General features: G+C 40.8%; 3 protein-coding genes across 10 annotated transcripts in view; all 3 read left to right on the top strand.

Moving 5' to 3' along the window:
• Nucleotides 1-2: 2 nt before the first annotated feature.
• On the top strand, nt 3-17,285 carry LOC147129144 (rho GTPase-activating protein 27-like). Of its 8 annotated transcripts, XM_086017082.1 has the most exons (19): nt 7-103; nt 1,480-1,857; nt 3,048-3,107; nt 8,922-9,350; nt 9,818-10,054; nt 10,166-10,246; nt 10,328-10,453; nt 11,271-11,357; nt 12,716-12,783; nt 12,906-12,993; nt 13,225-13,326; nt 13,404-13,502; nt 14,351-14,447; nt 14,519-14,647; nt 14,889-14,987; nt 15,069-15,146; nt 15,450-15,581; nt 15,983-16,088; nt 16,965-17,285. In XM_086017082.1, the coding sequence occupies exons 1-19, from the start codon at nt 20-22 to the stop codon at nt 17,140-17,142; spliced, it is 2,658 nt and encodes an 885-aa protein (XP_085873208.1). In that variant the 5' UTR covers nt 7-19; the 3' UTR covers nt 17,143-17,285. The 8 variants fall into 8 exon arrangements, with proteins under 8 accessions (XP_085873207.1, XP_085873208.1, XP_085873209.1 ...); XM_086017081.1 differs by having other exon boundaries at nt 3-124; nt 1,425-1,857; nt 10,166-10,453; XM_086017083.1 differs by lacking the exon at nt 3,048-3,107.
• A 795-nt stretch (nt 17,286-18,080) lies between these two features.
• On the top strand, nt 18,081-20,913 carry vps25 (vacuolar protein sorting 25 homolog). Its single transcript, XM_086016652.1, has 6 exons — nt 18,081-18,150; nt 18,691-18,836; nt 19,736-19,789; nt 19,897-19,985; nt 20,301-20,376; nt 20,467-20,913. Exons 1-6 carry the CDS (start codon nt 18,104-18,106, stop codon nt 20,577-20,579), a joined length of 525 nt encoding a protein of 174 aa, XP_085872778.1. The 5' UTR covers nt 18,081-18,103; the 3' UTR covers nt 20,580-20,913.
• A 216-nt stretch (nt 20,914-21,129) lies between these two features.
• wnk4a (WNK lysine deficient protein kinase 4a) overlaps nt 21,130-21,676 on the top strand; it is a 29,124-nt gene continuing 28,577 nt past the window's right edge. Inside the window, exon 1 of the mRNA XM_086016641.1 lies at nt 21,130-21,672. The gene's annotated coding sequence lies outside the window, so the exon portion shown is untranslated. The remainder of the gene's footprint in view (nt 21,673-21,676) is intronic.

Below are 21,676 nucleotides of genomic sequence, written 5' to 3'. Positions count from 1 at the left end.
AACGCATTGTTGTACAGCCATGTTTACAACTCTGGAAGTGCAAGCTCTTCCGATTTCTGGCTGTAATTGTTTGAAGTGCTGCGGACATAAGACAAGCGGACTGGTATCCTTTCTAACGAGTCGGGTGATTAATTATTACTTAATAAATGGTTTAAGGGTCACTTATTTTGAGCTAGTTGACCATTTCTTGTGTCAGCTGATGTAATTGGTGTCCTCGATAGCTAGGTAGGTATGGATTTATTCTCGCAAGTTAATAGCCGTGTTCAATTCGTTCTAATTTTAAATGTACTAATGTTTACATTTTGTATTCACATTTAGTAATGATTTATTTTAATTTATAATGTATCTTGCGGAAAGGAAACGGAACAGGTGATTCTGTTGACTTGAAAACACGAACAGAAGTGTTTTTTTTGTTTTTGTTCACTCGTGAACTGAGCAAAGCAAAAACGATTTATTTATTTCTAGTTCTATAGCAGTGGTTCTTAAACGTTTTTATACCAAATACTACCTTAAAAAGATACATAGCCTTACAAGTACCATTATAATGACTGCGCCTTAGAAGTGCTGTCAAAGTCAAGGCCCCCGGGACCAGATCTGGCCAGTCACATCATTTTGTGTGGCCCGCGGAAGCAAATTATGTTCAAATTATCGACTGAATGTTTCTTGCTAGAATACCAAAATTGCAAATTTTATTCCCTTTCAATAAAAAAACATTCTTTATTACAAATGATCATTTTACAATAAATTTAATATTTGAATTAAACAGTTTTTACTGGCGTCTGATTTCAAAAGTAGTTATTCATCAATTTGTAGTGAGTGTGTAATATGAGGCGATCATAATTTTGGGTTCTTGGCCCTCCAAAGGCAACCAATACAGCAATGTGGCCGTGGCATAAGTCTGACATCCCTGGTAGTTTTGATCAAACTTAAAGAGATGCATAGTGTATGAACAAATATGGAAGTACTATATTTTGAGAAATGTATATAGTTTCCAATTTTTGTTCGTTAACAAACATGGCCAGCAACACTAAGTAAGTACGAAATCAGTTTCAATTTTTTTTTCCTACAGTGTCTTTGAAGTTTTGAGCTATTATGTTTAGATTTACTTGAGAAAGTATCCGACTTGTGTTGCGCAAGCTATTTATTTTAACTGCAATTGTGATATGAGGCCTATGATGATGACAACTAGGGCCTGTTTAATTATTTTTTTGGGGCCAGTGTCAATATTTGGTGGAATAAAACTCATATGACTGATTAATCTGCAGATTATTAAAACATATTTATATAATAAATGAAATAACTTTACAACAGAGGAACATTTGCTGAATTATTTGTGATTTTTTTGTTGTCATTATATTTGTCTTATGGTAAATGCGTAACGCGTAACGTGACACCTCACCTTTACTTATGCCTTTTATCCTCAGCTTCATGGTGCTGATGCTATTTCCATGACTACACTTATCACAAAACATGGAGCAGGTGTCAGTACAGCATGACTTTGAGTACGAAACCCACGACGGCCGCCTCGTGATCATCAAGCCGGACGAAACCTACTTCCTGCTCTCCAGGACCAACGGACACCGGTGGCATGTCCGCACCAAGCAGGAAGACACCAAGCCCTTCCACATCCCGGCCCAGCGGGAGCTCGATGCGTCCGCCGTGACGACGGTGGCCCGGGAAACTCAAGGAGATTCCTGCCGGTTCTCCACTTTTGGCGTATGTGGCCCCAAAGCTGAGGTGACACCCGAAAGAAGCGTGCACGATGGAGGGGACGCACCTCACGGAAAAGTGGAGATGAATGTCAGAACGGATGAGAAGGATCCGTTGCCGGCTTGTGACGTCATTGCAACACGAAAGGTAGGACCCAGGTCATTTCTGTATAAGGACGGGTTACATCTTCATATATATTCAAAGTGTGACATCTTAGGCAAACTTAGCTTATGTGCACTTAGGGTGCATCTTTTTCTTATGAATTAATCATCCGTAACCCAATTATTTCTACGGGTAATGTTATGAGGTTAAAATGATATTGTTTTTAGATAATAGTTTATGGTATATTTGTGGTTTAAACAGCTAATAGAGGCATTTACTTCCTTTTACACTCGCATGACACAAATGCCATTAGGTGGCAGCGTTGCTCTGCAAATACCTTCCTGTTTCCTCTCCAATACCCAAATGCTGTGTACTTGTATTTTTATTCAAGTGTTATTAGATGTGTTACACAATGCGTAACCTATTTGCCATGGACAACGGTTAGCATCTATATGACTCCTTTAAGCAACAGATATTTGTGACACATTGCAGCAACACTTACTCACAGGCATATATTATTTGTCCTCTGCGAAGAACAGCTGCTTTTACTGCTGGAGTAACACCTCGTTCTCCACGCACAGACCAAAATGAGCAGCACAAAGTGCATTGAATTGAGTCAGAAAGTGACAAATTCTTATTGTACGTACGGTATATAAGTAGGCCCTTTATGTATGTTTTTAAGTAGTATAGCATATTGGAGTGCTATTTTCTTGTTGAAAAAACTTTTAGAGGTGGCTGGAATGTATAAGTAGCATTTCCATTCATTTCAATGTGGAAAGAAGATTCTATTTGAATGAAATGGAGTGGTGAGTTGAGTGTTTAGGTGGTGTGATTGAGGAGATGTTTGTGCAGCCATCTGATCAGCATGTGAATGAGGGGGAGGAAGAGGAGGAGGAGGAGCCTCTCAGTCATGAACACCAGCGATTTGGGTCTGCTTTTTTTTTTTTTCCCCCTTTCATTCAGAGTTTGGATTCACTTTGCGTCAGGAAGCTTTTTACAGGCTATTCCGCCATAGTTGTTGGAAAGTCGTTTTTGGAAAGTGTTTTTCATCACGGCCGGGAGAACTTGCGATGACTGTGAGTGAGTGTGGCAGGCGACAGGTGACAAACAGGTCCAGTGGGCTTTCTGGCTGGCTGTCAGGAAGGAGTTAAACTCGGCAGCCGCCACGCCCAAACTAAACTGCAGCTTCCTGAACGTGCACCCCGTCCTCCTCTTCTTCCTGCTCCTGCTCCCAGGAACATGCTGGCGTCACTGTGAACAGCCGAGTTGCTGGATGTCACCTGTTTAAACGACAGGTGAGCGGATACGCACCTGGAAAAGTGACGTCAAGGCGTGCAGGTGACTTATTTTTCAGCTTCGTGTCTGTGTGTGTGCCCATTCCGGCATTTTAAAACTTGCATTTTTGACTTTTGTGTGTGTGTGTGTGTTTGTGAATGAATAAGACCTTCACTGTCATTATGCCAAGTGTATCCCCACCTATAATAGAGCGCCGTCTCCATAGTGATGTCAGGAGAGAGTGAAAGGGAAGGGGAGTGTGTGCGAGCAAGTGGCAATCAAGAAAGCTCAAATTCACTTTCCAGGACTTTGGTGACCGCCATGCATTCTTGGTTTTGGAGTTTTTTTATATGGGCTTTGCAAACTTTGGTGAAACGTTTGCCAAACTCACAACAGGCGCTTGACCTATCAATGGCGAATTAATTGCCTGGTTCGATTGAATTTGTTTTTTTAACAGACCTCTTCTTCATGCCGTTCCCATTTTGGAATCATGAAACCGAGACTATGCCTAACGATTGAGATTGAAAAGTATCTCGCTATTGTGAGGTTTCAAACGGGATGTTCTCACGACGGAGAGTCCACCAAGATCAGCGTGTCATATTGTCATCAGCAGGTTGCAAAAGTGATACAGAGAGACGGGAAGAGTCACAGAAAGGCATTGAGTTGTGAATTTTGCCATTCAGCTCCATGAGTAAATTGTGTACTGAAACATTGATGGATCTTTAAATCACACTGAATACCCCCCCCCCCCCCCCATCAAAAAAACATGATGCCCATGTGTATGTAGCAAAAGCAGTGATGTATCCGCATGTTGACCCAAGGTCACCTGTACAACTCTACATGAGAAAAAAAAACAAGGCAGTTGGAGGGAGTGTGTACATGAATTCAATGCTCATTATTTAAATGTCCACTTTTGTGAACATTTGCAGTGATAAGTTGCGAACATCACATGACCAAGCCCAGAAAACCGTGATGGTCGTTACCTGAGCCCTCAGTCATTGTGATGTCATTTTCAGTCAAGTGTCAATACAAGGCAAAATGTGCCCGCAGAGATGGATTTTTCTGCTTAACTCATATTTCATAAATCCAATATTAATCAGAATAGGCAAGACAGAAAACGCCACATAGAATCCATTTTTGTGAAGAACATTTTTGACTTGGCTTCCCCTTTCAGTATCGTGTAGATGATTCATGCTCAGTTTTGATTGACAGTTGCGCCGCATCATACCGAAGCGCCGTTCCTAATCTTTAGAAATAGCAACGTAGCTGAGCGGGACAAAAAATTTGAAACAGTCCATTTTGCATAAGAGCTGGCAATCAAAAGGGAGCTCCTGTTGAGTGTACCTAATGTAGTGTCCCTAGTGCGGCGAGCACACCATGATTGAAACATTGCATGCCGATAAACTGCTCCAACCTGTCGTGGCTGAGCTTCCTGCCCTGTCACACCTCCTCACTCGCTCTCTCTGACTTGATAAAACACACACATACACACTACTTGGGTGTCTCTAATCTTTGACACATTCAGACACACAGACAGAATCATCTTTCAAATTGTGAAAAAAGCATAGTACGCCTTCAAATATTTTTAGCCATCTGTGTGATTTTTAGCGAATATGCTGTGGATAGTTTTCCTGATAGCCTACTTACCACTACAAGGGCTTGATCTCTTCAAAATGCACCTGTGTTTATAATTTCATCATCACGCCGAAGAAATATGACTCTGAAGTGTTTGCAGACTTTTCTTGACCAGATGACACGGGTGATTTAATAATTAGTATTTTTGTTCCTTCGGGAAACAAAGTAATTATGTTTAATCGTACTGGTATGTTTAAACAGCAGCTACTTTTTGTGGAACTTGAGAAAAGGAAGGCAGTTTTGTATGGAATATTTTCTGTCATGGAGGATTTGCAGTCAGGAAGCCAAATCAGTGCAGGAAGTCTGAGTTCATCACATGAGTCTTTTTTTTCCCCCCTTTGTGTCACTAGCTTGACTTTTGTCAAATGTTTTTACGGCGTGGCTTTGCTGCATTCTCATGGATCATCTCTGCCATTTTGATGGATTCTGGGTCATGAGAAGTGTGTTGTGAGTGGAGAGAAGGTGGTGGTTGGGGGGGAGGGTGGAGCAAGCCAGGGGGACTCAATAATAGCCCGACTGTGTGCGCGCTGTGGCGTGATTTGGGCCCCAAATGGGTGTCCCATTGTGCCCCTGCATGCCTGCTAAAGTGGTGAAGTAATCAGGCTGCGAGTCCCGTCGGAAAAAACATGCGGCCACCTAGCCAACACTGAAAAAATACCCTAAGAGGAAAAATTGCTAATATGTAAAACCTTTTTTAACTCAACAGATGTTTGAAGTCACATGTTAACATATTATAAAGGTTTGAAGAGAAATTAACCTGTATATAACAAAGCAGAAACTACTCACTTTTGAGGTCACTTTCCTAACTGTCATACAAGTGTCGAGAGAATTTAAATTCGGCCTTTCCCTTTGAAGTAACATGTTAACATCATACAAGTGTAAAGACAACTTAAAAATGAAATCAACCAAAACATATTTTTTTCAACAATATGTTCCCAGCAGGCCCACGAGTTGAAACACGGCATTCTGATTAATACTGCGTTTGTGGACTATGAGTTAAGCAGCAAAATCCACCCGTTTTTAGTCATCTCAGGAAGCGGCCATTTTGTCACTTCTGTCGACTGAAAATGACATCACAACTGCTCAGGGCTCAGGTAACGACCAATCGCGGCTCAGCTTCAGAAAACAGGTCAGTCGTTCATTCGACAGAAGTGACAAAATGGCCGCCCCCGAGATGGCCAAAAACGAGTGAATCAACTCTTATTCTACAAACTCAATATTTATCATAATGCCTTGTTTCAACTTGTGGGCTTGCATAAAACATTCTTGATTTAACCACTGCACTTTGAAGAGCAATACTGACACCTAGTGGCAACACTGTTCCACCCCATTCCTGTACATGGCGATAATGCGCATTTAGAAAGTGGGCGTAACATACCCACAAGATTTCGGTGCAGGTAGTGTGGGTTCAATTCACACTCAGTGTTGGTGTAAATATGAAAGGTTGTCTGTGTCTCTATATGTGCCTTGGATTTTGGACTGGCGGTCCAAAATCAACTGGGATAGTCTCCAGCTTCCCACGACCCAGAACTGATCAGCAAATGAATAGTCCAGGAACCCCAGTTTGAGAACCATTGCTGACACATGGAAATACATTTGCACTTTTATGTGGATCTGTCAAAACTGAATGGCTAACTACCTAGCTAACCAACTAACTCTCTGACTAGCTAACTAGACAGTATGTTAGTTATCGTGGTTGTAGTGGGCTGTTTCTAATATTTTGGCAATGTTATTTTGTGGCACGAGAGGCTGCTGTGTGTTTTTGGATTGAATTACACACAACTTCCTGCTGTTTATCAGTCCAAACAAATCGCACATGCTTTGTCTGCTTTCTTTTTCTGTGCTTGTTCACAGACAGTTACCCTCTACCCTTCATCTTTTCACACACACACACACACACACACACACACACACACACATACGCCCACTCCAACCCTTCCTGCTGCGTCGCACGCAGTTCTCCTTTCTGACGCTCACGGTTGTACTTTGCTTGCCTGGCCCAACGGTCTGTATCATTAGAATATTTTGGCTCTTTGCCGTCATCCGCAATGGGCGAACTGCTGTAGACTAAACATGGTGGACCTGTACGCCGGGGTTTGGACAGGTCACCGGGCCCGGCGGGGTTTGGCCCAGTCACTGGCATCGCTTCAGGTAGGTGTCATGAGCTTTGGTGGTGAATGGCGGCTTTTTTGTCTGTGGTGTGATTTTACTTTACTGATGTGTCATTAATTTGATACCTGTTGACAAAACAATGTCGCCTGCTTCCTGGTTTGACGCTCTGCTGCAAAAGATGGTAACTAAAACTCGCGTGTTAGTTGAAACATGTTACTTTTAGAGTCCTCCGTGTGAGGAGCATTGACTGTTGTTGAAGTGAAGGGTGGGGAGCCACATTTCACATGGTAAAATGCCGGAAATTGCGTTTGTTTTTGATCGTGCCAGATGGAGGAAAGTGAAAGTCCAATGCAGAAGTCTTTTGGTCTGGAACATGAAACAGTGTGTATACAACCAAGTAAATCTTTAGTGATCTGCATATTTTGGAAAATGTATCTGTGAGCAAGCTTATCTACATTTTGCCAGATTGTGACATCACAATGGGGCAAATTTACATAATAACTCTCGTTAATCAGAGTATCTGTGGCTGAAGTTCTAGTACGAAAGAACCACTTCGGCTTCCAAATCACTATCCTGTCCAAGCCAAAAGGTAAGCATAGCTGCAGTTTAGGACAGATTAGCATTAGCTTCTGATAATGTTGTAATAATGTCTGGCTAAATTGTCAGCGTTGGGGTGGAGGTTTGTAGTCTTCCATATGTGCCACACTGCTGTGTATATTGGTACCTTGGTGATGAAATGCTGCGAAATAATCATTAAGGCAAGAAAAATGCTGTGAAAATAAATCTAGAATTCATGAATCTTGGGGTATTTTGCCCCCAAAAAATCCTCAGACATGTTTTTGACACCAGGTTACTGTTTTAAATTGTGAAAAAAACATAGCAAAATGTCTCTTTTAAATCTGCCTGGGTTGCCGTTTCGACATTTTGACAACACAACCTGTTGCAGCACTCATTGTGGCCACTCTGACAACCACCTTCTGGACTCTGGAAGTTTTGGTTTAATTCTGACGTTCTAGAGTGCACAACCACCATTGTTGTTTTTCCTAGGCCCTTCGAATGCTCCACTCTGGAAGTAAAGCCTGTCAGAGTGTCAAGACTGACATATGAGAGGCAGAAAGTAGTAGACAGAGAAAAGGAAGAAGCTAGGCTAGCTGTTAGCTTAGTTTTTTTACCGTGGTGAATGGCGTTGACCACTCACGTAAGGGTTTGAAAGAAGTTTTAACATTTACGATTTACGACGATTTTCTACACCTCATATGGTGTGTTGAAGATCTATTCAAAAGTAGGAAATATTCCACTTCAAATAATGCTTCGGCCAACCTTAGAAGGGATATGGTAGTGTGATTAATGGTGCTTGTGTATGTATGCTCTTGCTCATTGTCACTGGTGAGTTGTGTGGTTTTGTGTGTGTGTTCATATACCAGGAGTTAATTTTGGATGTTTGTTGTGTTGTTGACTAAAAAAGAGATTTCAAATAATGCTGTGGTGACAATATCGGGAGGAACACTTTCGGTATGTGGTGTGACTCTGCTGTAGGGTACTTCCTGTGAGCTGAACCTGCGTTTAACTTCCGATTAGTTCTTTTTTAAAAAAAAAAAGACATGAACTTAAAATGATATAACCACTTAAAATGTGCCAATATCGGGAAAGTATATATCAAGAATTAAACTCACTATTGGATTAAAAAAAAAAAAAAAGTCGCTTGAGGTGTCGGAAAAGTGACTAAATCACTATAAGTTGGCAACACTAAGTTTGTAAACTAGCTCCTTTCTATCCGCAGCCGTGTTGTTAGTGTAAATAGTGCACGTCAGTGCAAACGCAAATTAAGTGATAAAATGGGTTATTCGGTTATTAACATATTTTCAACAAATTTTAGGGTTGAAGAATGACTTTTAGGCCTCCCCCAGCCAGTTGGAGGAATTATAGTGCTGTCCAACAATGTTTAAATTTTAAGATCAATGGAAATGTGTCATTTTGTTTTAGTTGGCTTAAACCATGAGCTCACTTGGGTCAATGAGCAGCGAGATTTCTGTTAGCGAGGTTAAGCGACGGAGCATCAGCGTTTGTTCTCCATTTTTTTTCCACAGGTGGACGATGAGAGCAAACGAGCGCCCATCTACGCCAACGTAGCTCAACTTCGCCAGGATTCCATTGACCCGCCCCCGCAGCAGGACACCGACGGATGGGAGGTGCACTTTGACCCGGAGAGTGGTCAGGACTACTACTACCACCCTACCACGGGGCAGACCACCTGGGAAAACCCCCACATCGAGTCACTCCTCGACCCCGAACCGCCTCCCCCCTCGCCCCCTCGGTCTCCCATCCACTTCCTGTCCACCGCCTCCCGCCCGGCGTGGACATCAGACTGGGAGCAGCTAGTGGATGAGAGCAGCGGGTGCCCGTATTTCTACAACGCCATGTCTGGGGAGACGTCATGGGAGCCGCCGGAGCCGCTGAGCCCATACCCGCCCCTGATGGAGCCCATGAGTGTGCACCGCTTTCACCAGGACAAGTCGGTGAGTACCTGCCGGCTGCTCTACTTCCTGTTTCCTGTTTTAGCTTCACTCAGGGGAAGAAAGCTAATGTGTCCTCCTTTTTAATGGATTTAACCCTTTAGGGATGCCGATCGTTCCCATTTGAAAAGGATACAGCAGTTGTGCAAATGTCTCCAGTCCTTTATGACTTTGAGATGTTTGTGCTTGTTTTGACTTTATTTAAAATTATTTTTGGATTACTTTCCAACAAATGAACTAATACAAATACAATTAAACCGGGCAGCATGGTGGTTAGCAGGTCGCCTTCACAGTTTTCTGGCCTTTGTGGAGTTTGGATGTTGTCACTGTGCTGAGAAAAAAGGGTTAGGGTTAGGGTTAGGGTTAGGAAAAAAGAAAAAACATGCATGCAAGACTCATTGAGAGGATGTTAGGAATTGGAAGTTAAGGTTAGCGTTCAATCGTTACCCCCATTCGTCTCACATTCCCAGCCTCAGCTACCCGAGGAAGACTACCAATCGGAAGATTACGGCGCCGATGGACCAGATCCCGACGACGAGCCCCTGGCCATGGGGTCCCCGGCGTCCCACAGGGAATACGATCTGTCCCACGTGAGCCGTACCGTTATCCCCCGGGCCAGCCTGGACCACAGCACGCCTACCGGCTGGAGCCTCGGCGTGGAGCCAGATGGGACCTGGGTGTTCACCAATGAGCACTCGCTGGAGCAGGTAGCTTTGTCTGAGAATGGAATACAGTGGACTATTCTTGGAGGATAGGGAGCAACTCCTGTTACAAATTGGTTGGTCACTGTATAATGTCGTAGTTGTGTTTCATCACAGTGGGTCAAGTCTGTGGACGACCTGGGTCAGACTTACTATTACCTGAAAGATGGCTCAAAGTCCCAGTGGAACCTGCCCGAGGCAAGTGCAACCTTTCGAGGCGGCCCGCTGCTTAAAATGCTCGAACACAATTTCTCACCGTGTCTTCTCGTCTCGGTGCAGGCGGCCCTTGCGTCGCCGGGACTGTCTCAGGAGGAGAACGGCGTGGAGGCCGAAGAGGTGAACGTCTTCAAGAGCTGGAGACAAAGCGTAGCGCCAGCTCAGCTCGCCCCGGTCCAAGACAATGCAGTAAGAGAACTCACACACCTCCAGAACCTATCAATAATGGTATGATTTGATTTTAATGATTTTATTAATGAGTAAACCGGTCGGTCATAAGTTTCCATACATATTGTTTCTGAGATTTTCTCAAATTGTTTTTTTTCCGGACACCCCCTAAAAATATTGTATCATAAACTATAATCTTAGTGAGATTCAATAAATAGGTTAGTGTATTTAATAGGCAGTGGCTGTTGAATAACACATTGTGTCGATTTCATTCATGCGTTACTTTGTTTTTTGATGTACATGTACAAATAAAAGTCAGATAGTGACCATATAATAAATAAACAGCAAGTACAAATACTACTGTAAAAATAGTAATATGAATATATTCACAATGATTATATAATTATCAATATATGTAATTCTAAAATATTTATAATTTTGTAATTGATAATTGTGTTATTTTTTATAAAAAAAATGTTTACAATAAAACTAAAAAATTGTATTGAAAAATATATCTTACCAATTAAACCCAAAATGTTGTGTATGTAAAGAACCAAGACATATTCTTAATGTCTAAAACCACCATATCATAGTAAGCTCATTGTTAAAATTAATTTGACAAATTTCATAGTAGCCTTTCTATAAAACCAATTTCAAGTTCTTCTGCATCCTGTTGAGGCAGCTAACTAACTGCACCTGAATTACATATGACCTTTTTGTGGTTGGTGAAATCCATTGCAGCTTGTCACAACCACACAAATGCAAGCTCAGTGAACAAATTTGTCGTGAAAAATCAAGTGCACATTTTGACGTTGTGCTCTCATCGCCCTCTTGGCAGAGGTTCGTCCCGACCCACCGGAGGACCACGTCAGACTACAGCAGCGACAGCTCCAGCACGGGGAACTCCCCTGAGGTGCAGCCTAACGTGAGTGACGGCGGGCGACTCGCCACCAGTGAAACGTTACGTTTTTGTTTTTTTTTAAATATCGTATTCTGTGCTCCGTTACCTTTTTTTTTTTTTTTTTTTAAATATCGTATTCTGTGCTCTCTTAAGGCTCCTGGGTTTCAACTCTGGAGAAACCCGTATTACCTGACCTCCAGGTGGCTGCGCTATAATGTGGGTTGTTAGTATGAGAGCCATAGATGAGAGCATCGATCTATGGCGGGCGCTGGGTGTGCTAATGCTAATTCATAGAGCACCTTGTTGTAGGGTTGGGCGATTAATCAATCGATCCCTGCCCTAGTTATACCAACAAAATGGCTGTCAAAAGAGAGGATGTAGTTTAAAAAAAAACAGACAGCGTTGTTCCCAATTTTGCAATTTAGTTGCTATTTATGGTGACCTTTTTGACACCTCTTGCGATGACTTAAAAAAAAAAAAGATTCCTGCGAAGAAACAGACCATGACTGGAATAATTTTCACATTGTTTTTTGTATGGCAAGACCCTTTTATTAATTTCACACATTTCCGACAACATGGTGCCCATTTATATGTTGCCTATCAACATGTTGGAAACATTCGATATATTTTTTTAGTTAAAGCCCAAATCGACCAACCCTACCTTGTTGTTTGTTTGCATGTTCGACTCTCATTCATAAGGATTTTTATGCTCATCTTGCTTTGTCACCCTCCTGCTGACAAATCAGTATGAAATCACTTGGGCACCATGGTGAGTCTTAACTTTGACAGCTTTCCACACAGACATTTTCAAGGTTAAAGTTAAGCTTCAATGTTTTTTTTTTTTTTGCTTGACTAGACCACCAATCTTAACTTTATATTAAACACACAAATAAGCATAAACGTGATGTTTACCATATAGATTGTGAGGGGTGCATATAAACAAAAACGATTTTACATTTAATTGATCATTTATTTATTTTACAAAAATTGAACTGTTGATTATCATATTTTTTTTCAACTGATCTACGGGTGACCTGGTACATCTGTTTGTTTTAAAAATCTTAGAATACGTTTAATTATACTTTGTGGCAATTGTTTTGACTGGATCACCTCCAAAACTTGGTGGACATTTAATCGGTGAGGTCAAATTGGTTTTCGGTAAGAATTCCCCATCATTGAGCTTCAAGGGCAGAATCTAAGTCAAAAATGAATTTGTGACTAAGTCGTCATGCATCTTATTATTTTGCCATTGCGCTCTTGCATATTGACATCATGACACACATTCGAGTTTGGCAATGTGACAAGACTTTCATTTTTGTCCGCTGTTTGTTTATGTGAGTTTTTGTACTGTCCTAACAAAGACATCGCTGGTTGGATTTCAGGTGCAGAACTTGGAGAAAGCCGGAATCCTGAACAAAACAAAAGTGTCTGAAAATGGCAAAAAAGTCAGGTGAGCCCAACGACCCCCTTGAGGGCTTTTTGGGGTCTCGTATTTGAGAAGCTTTGTCTTTTGCTTTCAGAGTGTGTCTGCTTTCAAATTGGCCTCTGACTCTATTTCGTGTGCTCCTGCAGGAAAAATTGGGCCCAGACCTGGACGGTCCTTCATGGAGGCATGCTGACATTCCACAAAGATCCAAAATCGACATCGCCTGGAGTTTCGGTAGTTTCTTCTCTGATCTTTTATGCGGGTGTTCACATTACACAACTTGGAAGCCAACCAGTTTCGCTGAACTGATTGTGTCGGACTTTGGCAATTCCACAGAAATGATCTAAACTCTTGTCCATGTGACTCAGATGACGAAGCCTCTGCCGCCAGTTGCCACGTTTGTCGCAGGAATGCGGCACGGCCTGTTTTGTGTCCATGCTTACATTTTGTTCCCCCCATTCGAAGAACAAGACCAATCAGATCGTCCCGGAGGTGTCGGTGGATCTTCGAGGTGCCATGATCAGTTGGGCCTCTAAGGACAAATCGAGCAAGAAGAATGTTTTAGAGGTGCGTTGACATCCATTTCCTTCACAGTTAGGTGAAATTTCAGCAAATGTTTATGTTCTTGATGTTTGCTCTTTCAGTTAAAAAGCAAGAACGGTGTTGAGTTTCTGATCCAGTACGATACTGAGAGCATCATTACCGACTGGCATAAAGTATTATTGGACACCATACGGCAACTGGTAAGTCTGTGACGTGTTTGACAATTTCATTAGTCAGATGTGATGAGACTATCATTAAACGCATTGTCGGCATGAAGCTCATTTGTAAAAAAGAAAAATCCTTAAATTAACCGTGTCCCATTTAAAGGCGCAGAGTTCAAAGCGTAGGAAAAAAGTAGCTGCTTGTAAATGAATTGAATTAAATATTATGTTATTGGTATTAATACTATTGATTTGTCATCTCTTTTTATCAATTTAATTCACATTTTTGCTGTATTAAATATTTGTAGTGACTCTTGTCATTTTGTATGAGAAAATTCGTTTTTTTTTCCTGTTTTTTAGTTGTATTAGTTCTATTTAATATTTAATATTTTATTTACTGTTCTTTTTGGTATCATATTATTTAGTTGAACCTTGTCTCTCTTTAGAATATTTTTCTTTGTAATATTAATATTTTTATTTACTATGTTTATCTTTTATTTATTGTGCATTTCAAATTGTAGTATTTATTTGTAGTCACTTTTTAAAATTTACAGTTACCTTTTTTTATTTTGTATTTGAGATGTCATATTTTTATTTTAAAATTAGATTAATTTGTCCATTAATTTTTCTATTTAATATTGACTCTTAATTTATTTTTATTTAACACATATGTATTTGTATTTCTGCTATTATTAATTTATGCCACACTACTGTTTTTTTTTATCTACCTTGCTGAATAAAATAAAATGAGCTAATCTTGATTCACTGGTAATGTTCTTTTCGTGTACAGTATATTGGGCATCAAAGAGCCAAAGTCTGACGATAGCCATGGAACAGGACATGTGGCACAGCCGTGTAGTCGTCTCACGTGCTTGTCTGTCTGTCAGGAGTACCAGGACCACCACTCAGAGGAGGAAGACGGCAACGACCTGTATGAGAAGATCGGCGCCCCAGAGCACCAAATTGCCAGCGACTGGCATAGGGGTGAGCTCCCGCTGCGTTGGGTAAAGCCGTGTGCGGCTGCCATTTTAAATGAAGGATATATGTTTTGTTAGCATCCAGACCGAGTGTCAACAGCACCAGCGCGGGAGAAACCGACCCAAAGAAGGTTCGCACCAAGCTGATCAAGTTCCTCATGAAGCGGCCCTCACTTCAAGCAGTGAAGGAGAAAGGATACATACGAGGTACAGTGGGTTATTTACTGTAGTCTACTTGCATCGGGGCCAAGCGGAGCAGTGACTCAAAATTAGCTAATGGGACCGCAGTGTGGCTGCTAGACTAGATTTTGGGGGATTCGTTGTGCCTTGCTGGTGGTATGGGTTTAAATTGTGTGAGGTGGGTAAAACAATTTTTTAAAAAGTTAGTCTGTCTATATTGCGGATTTTCACCCCCCCTGGGGGTTATGCTGTTTTGTCCTACCTACAGAGAACGTGTTCGGCTGCCACCTGGCCACGCTTTGCGCGCAGGAGCGGACCACCGTTCCCAGCTTTGTGGAGAAATGCATAAAAGCCGTGGAGAGGAGAGGTAACGCACCCCCCCTCACACTGATGGAACACGACTAGTCAGCACTCGGCCGACTGACTGACTTAAAATGTTGACCTCCAGGTTTGGATATTGACGGACTCTACAGGGTCAGCGGGAACCTCGCCGTCATCCAGAAACTGCGCTTCAAGGCAGATCACGGTAACAATGACGTTGCTGGCATGGAGAATTGCCTAACAATAAAATGGAATTTTTTTCACAATACACTGATTTCTAATTTTAAACCCCCACGCCCCCCAATTTGCTGATTGAATAAACACATGATATTCAAAACAAGAGTAGCCACACATTGTACTCAAGTAAGAGCAATGTTCATTTAGAATTAGATGACGGAAAAAGTATTAATCAAAATAATTTCTTGAGCAAGTATTCTTTGGAAAAAAACTGATTTATCACCTAGGCCAACGTCGTTGTTGTTTAACCTCGTATTGTGCTTCCTTATAGAGGAACTGGACCTTGAGGATGGCCAGTGGGAGGACGCTCATGTCCTCACCGGAGCGCTGAAGCTGTTCTTCCGCGAGCTTCCCGAGCCGCTTTTCCCCTACAGCCTGTTTCACAAGTTCATCTCTGCCATCAGTAAGACAAACTTTGTGGGAGCAAACAATAAAAGCAGACAACGCAAGTGTAGTGCCATCCGAGTGATAACATATCATCAGCTCGGATGACAATGCTCACTCACTTTTGATTCACACGATCAGAGAAATTGTCATGGAAATATTTCTCTCGTTTAGCTACATGATAGGGCCAAACAATCGAAATACTTCAAAATATTATTTCACTTTTCATTATTTATTATTATTATTATTTATTCATTTATTCATTTCTTTTAACTTACTTACATATTAGCGTATATTATTGGTCTTATTGATATTATTATGTGATACGATTTACTTATAAGATGTATTTTCCATTGCAAAATACATTTTGATTACAGTTGTACCTAATGGTGCGCTCCTCCTCTTTTTTTGTTGTTGCAGGAATTTCTGATTACAACACAAAGGTGTGTTGCATTTATGAGTTGGTCAAATCTCTTCCTGCCCCGAATCACGACACCATGAGCCTCCTGTTTGGACATCTACGGAGGTCAGCGTTCATTTTATGTTCACATGTAAAGCTGCGTTCTGTTCTACAATCAACGCTCACTATTCACAGGGGTTCGGGACCCGCAAATACGTACGATTTGTGAGCAGGAGACGCTGCCCTAATATAATATTAATTTAAACGTTAAATACATCCCAATGTATAAACCCTCTAAAACCCTAATGTTATTTCAAACTCGTTTTCTTACATTACACTTGAAAATAAATAACTTACGGATAATGCACAGGAAGATGCTGGTCTGTACTGTATGTTGCCACTTGTAAAAACATCAATTACAGTGCTACTTCATATTAGATATTTTTCATGTTTTTGACTCAGTGATACATAAATGTTCTCATTTTGTTTAAATACATATATCGCAACCAGTTATTTCCTCAAGCAAAAAGCTGAAGTAAAAGATAATTTTCTTCCTTATTCCTAACTTTTATATGTCTTGAGGCATGCTTTTAAAATTGTTGAGAAGCTACCGGTTCCCAGTTGATCAGCTGTTAACTGCCACCACTACCAATAATAATCTGTAGCTTTCCCTGCATCATCTAAAACAGTTTACCACACTACGTTCTCCAGCATCAACCCCACACAGAGCTTCGCTTGCGTGTTTAACCTCTAATGGAATGTTCCATCATTCTGTTTGCTATCCATCGGTTGGCTGTTGCTTGCTACTATACTACTTACAAGGCCCCTTTTATTTAGATCTTGGGTCGTTATAGAAAGGGAATAAAATACACGGACAGGCACGAACAGGTGTGTTTTTCAGATAATAGCTTTAGTTCTACAGAAAACTTTGTAAGTGAGCTTGCAAATCACCAAATTTTGAATGCGTTGATCTTATTGCTTCAATTTGTTGTGTCTCGTCAGGGTCATCCAGTGTGGCGAGGACAACCGCATGACAGTGCACAACGTTGCAATAGTGTTCGGGCCCACGCTCCTGCGGCCCGAGGGAGAGTGGAACAACATTGCCATGCACACGGTTTTCCAGAACCAGATAGTGGAGCTCATCCTCAACGAGTATGAGCGCCTATTCCACTCGGGCTGAAGGAGTTTGTCTTTATTTGAAGATTTAATACGACACATCTTGTGACTCGATTGTAATATAGAAATGTATACAGCTATTAATACCAGCAAGCCTTTGTGAAATAAATCTGATGTAGAATGTTTTAATAAAACAGAATATCTCTGTATTGTTATTTGTCTAATGACAACATAGAACTACTGTACGTAAAGATTAACAGACTGGAGAGGTGGCCACTGAAGGAAATGTCTGTGCTGTAAATAGCATTAAAAAGCATTCACATGCTGAATGTTGTCAAAAATGTTATACAAAATAATTCCATAATAAAATAACTTTGTAAAAAAGACTACTGGCTATATTTTTCTGATTTCTTGACCTTGGGAAAGAGGCAGGGCACACACACACAGACACACACACACGCACACACACACAAACACACACTGGACGGCTTGGCAGCCAAATGCAGGGCACAAAATACAAACAATTCAATTAGACAATCATTTATATTTTTATTGACAGCTATGGACAATTTTAAAGTCTTCAATTAATATAAGTAGTACATAGTATTTATTTAAATTCAAAATGTGAATATTCTGTGGGGCCATTTATAACTACCAATTAATCTGTACTGTAAAGTATTATGTATACAATTAAGTACAGTATTATAAATTATTTCGGAGAAACATCACTCATTTTGGTTCCGGGTAATGTAGTGAATCGGAGCCATTTCGTTAACGGACGCGCTTTCGGAAGCTGTCAATGGCTGAATGAGTGCATTCGAAGCTAATTCAGAAACTAACCGTGTCTAAAATAACTAAAATTGGAATGGAAGTGTACTACACCATTTAAAATGTATCAAGCGCTAACATAATAGTACTCAATTTAAGAAAATGTCAGGAACAGTGTTCGTACTTTAATTTCCGTGCGCTTGTAGTTTGTCGGAACCTTTTAGTGGTTGGACGTGCTTCTCACCGCATCTGCTGCGATGAGTTTCGAATGGCCCTGGCAGTACAACTTTCCTCCTTTTTTTACGTGAGTACACCTTTTAAAACGTATTTGAACACGGTAATACAAACACCAAGTCGTCCTTTCAACGTCTTGCCCATTTCAAGTGTTTGGCTTTTGACTGCTAGCGTCATATTAGCTGACTCCTTAGCCAAACAAGCCGAAATGCTAAGGAAGTGGGTTTGCTCAATTTAGCGACTCTTCCATAATGAAATGTTGTTGCCGTTCTGGCTGATTTCATACGTGACATACGTTTTGTCTATCTTTCGTAAACGACAGTCAAACGACTTGTGAAGCTGTCTGTGTGCCCTGCTAGAAGAAAACTGTTCTGTCATCTGGCTTTGTTGTTAGCCTGTAAATGTATCAAGATGGCCATCCAGTAGTAATGTGCTTACATTTGGGTTGAGGTGTTTATTTGTTTTTATTGCACAACACTTATTTTTTAAATGCATTCTTGGAATGTAAATCCAAGCGATTAAACGATCTATTTTGTACTTTTGCTTTAAGTGTCATTCTGTCTTACATTCTAATTAATTATGTTTTTTTTTTAATTGCTGTTGTGTGCAGGCTTCAACCCAATGTGGACACAAGACAGAAGCAGCTGGCGGCGTGGTGTTCGCTGGCTTTGGCTTACTGCCGCCATCAAAAGCTGTACACGCTGGACGTAATGGAGGCGCAGGAAAGCCCTGTCTTCAACAACCGCAAAATTAAACGTATCCTCTCTAAAGCTCAAACCTCTATTTACATGTATCTCAAATCAACCTTTGTCTTTCATCACACACCAGTTTGTGTTAGAAAAGGGGGCAGAAGAAGTGGCAGCAAAGAGGCCAAAACAAACAGTTCAACTAAATGCAGAATCGTACAAATAAGTCTTAAGTCGTGTTTTAAACATTTCTGCTGAGGTAGTGCCTCTAATATCCGCGGGTAGAGCATTCCAAAGCATCGGTGCCCGAATAGAAAACACTCTAGAGCCTGCGAACTTCTTTTTGGCTTTCGGGATCACTAAAAGGCCGGCATTTTGTGACATACACACATACGGAACATATGCTATCACTAAGTCGAAGAGATAGGAAGGTGCTAAGCCGTGCAGTATTTTATTATTTTTTTTTTTTTTTTTACTGGCGGGAAGGGGCTTCTTCCAAAGAATTTTTGGATTTATTATTATTTTTTTTTTTTACTGGCAGGAATGGGCGTCCATACAAAATAGATTTCATGGTTGTTGAAAAAAAGTTAGTAAAAAACTCTTAGTTGGGGCACTTGAAAGTGAAGAGTGTCGTCACTGTATGGTCTTTAAGTAATTTTAGAAAGCTACTTTTTATTTGCTTTTCAATACCTTTTAATCTTTTGTTTGTATATGGTTTTAAATGGTGTCAATGTACTTTCATTTAGTCATTTTAGTAAGCTACTTTTTTTTTTCCTCTTTGTGTTCTTTGAATGTCTTTAGCTGTTTTGTTTGTAAATGCTTTTAAGTGTGAAGCTTTTGTTTGGGTAAAGCACATTGATTTGCCTCGTGTATGAAATGTCCTATATAGATAAATCTGTCTTGCTTTATTTTGTGTACCTGTTTAACTATTCCATAAGTATTTTTTTGGCCCCCTTAACCGAATGGCAGGAAAACTGTCCATGGAAGCCATTCAAGTCGTGTTTGAGGAGCTAAGGAAAAAAGGTAAGGTAAATCAGAACATACTTTTGTTTGTTTTTTGGGCTGATGGGGTTATTTGCTTCATAAGTTATTTTTTTAACAACAGTGTGTTCCACTTTTGTGGTGGTCAGGTAACCTGGAATGGCTGGACAAGAACAAGTCAAGGTGTTTAGTAATGTGGAGGCGGCCCGAGGAATGGGGCAAGCTCATGTATCATTGGGTAAGGCAGCACAACACAAACAAATACATGAACACACATGACCATACACACAAACAGGAATTCACACATCTCACAGGAACATTTACGAACACACACACACACACACATGTAGAAGCTGTACACACAACTTTTTTTGGACTTAGGTTGTTGCATTATATTAGTTCACCACTAGATGGCAAGTGCATTTTACACACTGTACTTTTGAATAAACAATAAAAAAATAAAAATGGGTTCAGCAAAATAAAGTAAGAAAATACATTAGAAATTTAGAGAAATATATAGAAATAATAACCCTTGTTTTCTTGTTTGTCTCAGGTGTCCAAAAATGGAATGAATAACACGGTCTTCACGCTGTACGAGCTCTCGAACGGTGACGACACAGAGGGTGAAGGTCAGATTTTGTCGCTGATCTTTCCCGTACACGCCCTACGTCCCCTACATGCCAAACTCTTCACATTTTGTCTTTTTGCGTGTTGCTCAGAGTTCCACGGCTTGGAGGAGTGGATGTTGCTGCGCTCACTGCAGGCACTGCAAACGGAAGGCAAAGCCGAGCTCATCAGCATGGACGACGGCAAAGGCGTCAAATTCTTCTGAGGAAGGGAGATTTTTGGATAGCGGAGGGTCCCCTGCTAGTGTTGTCGTTGCCCGCCACTGCGTCCGTATTATTATTATTTTTTTTTAATTACAAGAAGATTTTGAGTCCTTTTGAGGTAACTTGACAAGTTAAAAATTATGTCTGAAAGTCATCCTACAAAGAGCCGTGTAAGGGACATTTGGACCAACATTGCTGAACAACTCAGCCCGATTTGTTATTAAGAACAATTATAGGGGACAGTTTTGTTGTGACACTATCCCAGAAATAATCCACAATCAACCTCTTCCCCTCCTATCATGTGTACAAATAAATAAATAAGACAACTTTGATAAATTGGACTTTGTGGTGCCTACATGTATGGATAAGATTTTGCGGGCCAAAATATTAGGTATGTATTTAAAAAAAAAAAAACTGCACTGAGAGCTGTGCCAAATATTTTGTTACCTTGTCAATAACGTGCGAGTGGCAAATTATTAAAAATTGTGCATTTTGGTTAATCGTTTTTGGTCAAGTGTAATTTTGAAGTTGTTAAAAATGGCCGAAATAATAAAATGTGACTGAGTATTTTTAAGAAACGTCAGATTAAATGAAAAAAAAATAGTGCATTTATTTAACAATGAATTAAAGCATACTAAATAATGATGCTAGGTTAGAAAAAAAGTACATAAGATATTATTTATTTAAATATTAAATACAAAAGCTGCTCCAAATGTGTTCAGTGGGAAAGTTGCATAAACTGATGACGTCAGCACGCTGATGGGCATGTTTTGTCCGCCTGTGGGGGGTGATAGAGTTCCAAGGAAGCCTCTTGCTTGCTTGCTTATGTGTTTCAGATGAGAAAGATGACGCGCCTCCTTGTGGTAAGTCACCAAAATCAGTGAGGAGGAGAGAGAGCGCACAGGGGCGGAGCTAATAGAAGTGAAGGAGCGCTCTCTTCATATATCCTGCAGCTGCTTGCACAGATCTGTTCAAACTTACACCTAATACACCTCATCGTTGTTTCTCCAGGTCCCGGCAGAGGACTCTAGCTGAAGACGAGCTTGGACTATTTCACGAGGAGGAACATGTATTTTGACGCAGCTTGAGGAGCAGGTGA

The sequence above is a fragment of the Filicampus tigris genome, chromosome 19 (genome assembly GCF_054856515.1).
Source record: "Filicampus tigris isolate MCC_2025a chromosome 19, RoL_Ftig_1.0, whole genome shotgun sequence".
Classification (NCBI taxonomy): domain Eukaryota; kingdom Metazoa; phylum Chordata; class Actinopteri; order Syngnathiformes; family Syngnathidae; genus Filicampus; species Filicampus tigris.
Note: the sequence above shows the minus strand (reverse complement) of the source record. Positions and strands in the feature narration are given on the sequence as shown.

Coding starts and splice junctions, on each gene's coding strand:
- LOC147129144 (XM_086017077.1), top strand. CDS start 20: ATGTTTACAACTCTGGAAGTGCAAGCTCTTCCGATTTCTGGCTGTAAT. Junction 10,055..10,165: donor ATGAGCACTCGCTGGAGCAG/GTAGCTTTGTCT, acceptor GTTTCATCACAG/TGGGTCAAGTCTGTGGACGA. Junction 10,454..11,270: donor CCCCGGTCCAAGACAATGCA/GTAAGAGAACTC, acceptor CCCTCTTGGCAG/AGGTTCGTCCCGACCCACCG.
- vps25 (XM_086016652.1), top strand. CDS start 18,104: ATGAGTTTCGAATGGCCCTGGCAGTACAACTTTCCTCCTTTTTTTAC. Junction 18,151..18,690: donor AACTTTCCTCCTTTTTTTAC/GTGAGTACACCT, acceptor TGTTGTGTGCAG/GCTTCAACCCAATGTGGACA. Junction 18,837..19,735: donor CAACAACCGCAAAATTAAAC/GTATCCTCTCTA, acceptor ACCGAATGGCAG/GAAAACTGTCCATGGAAGCC.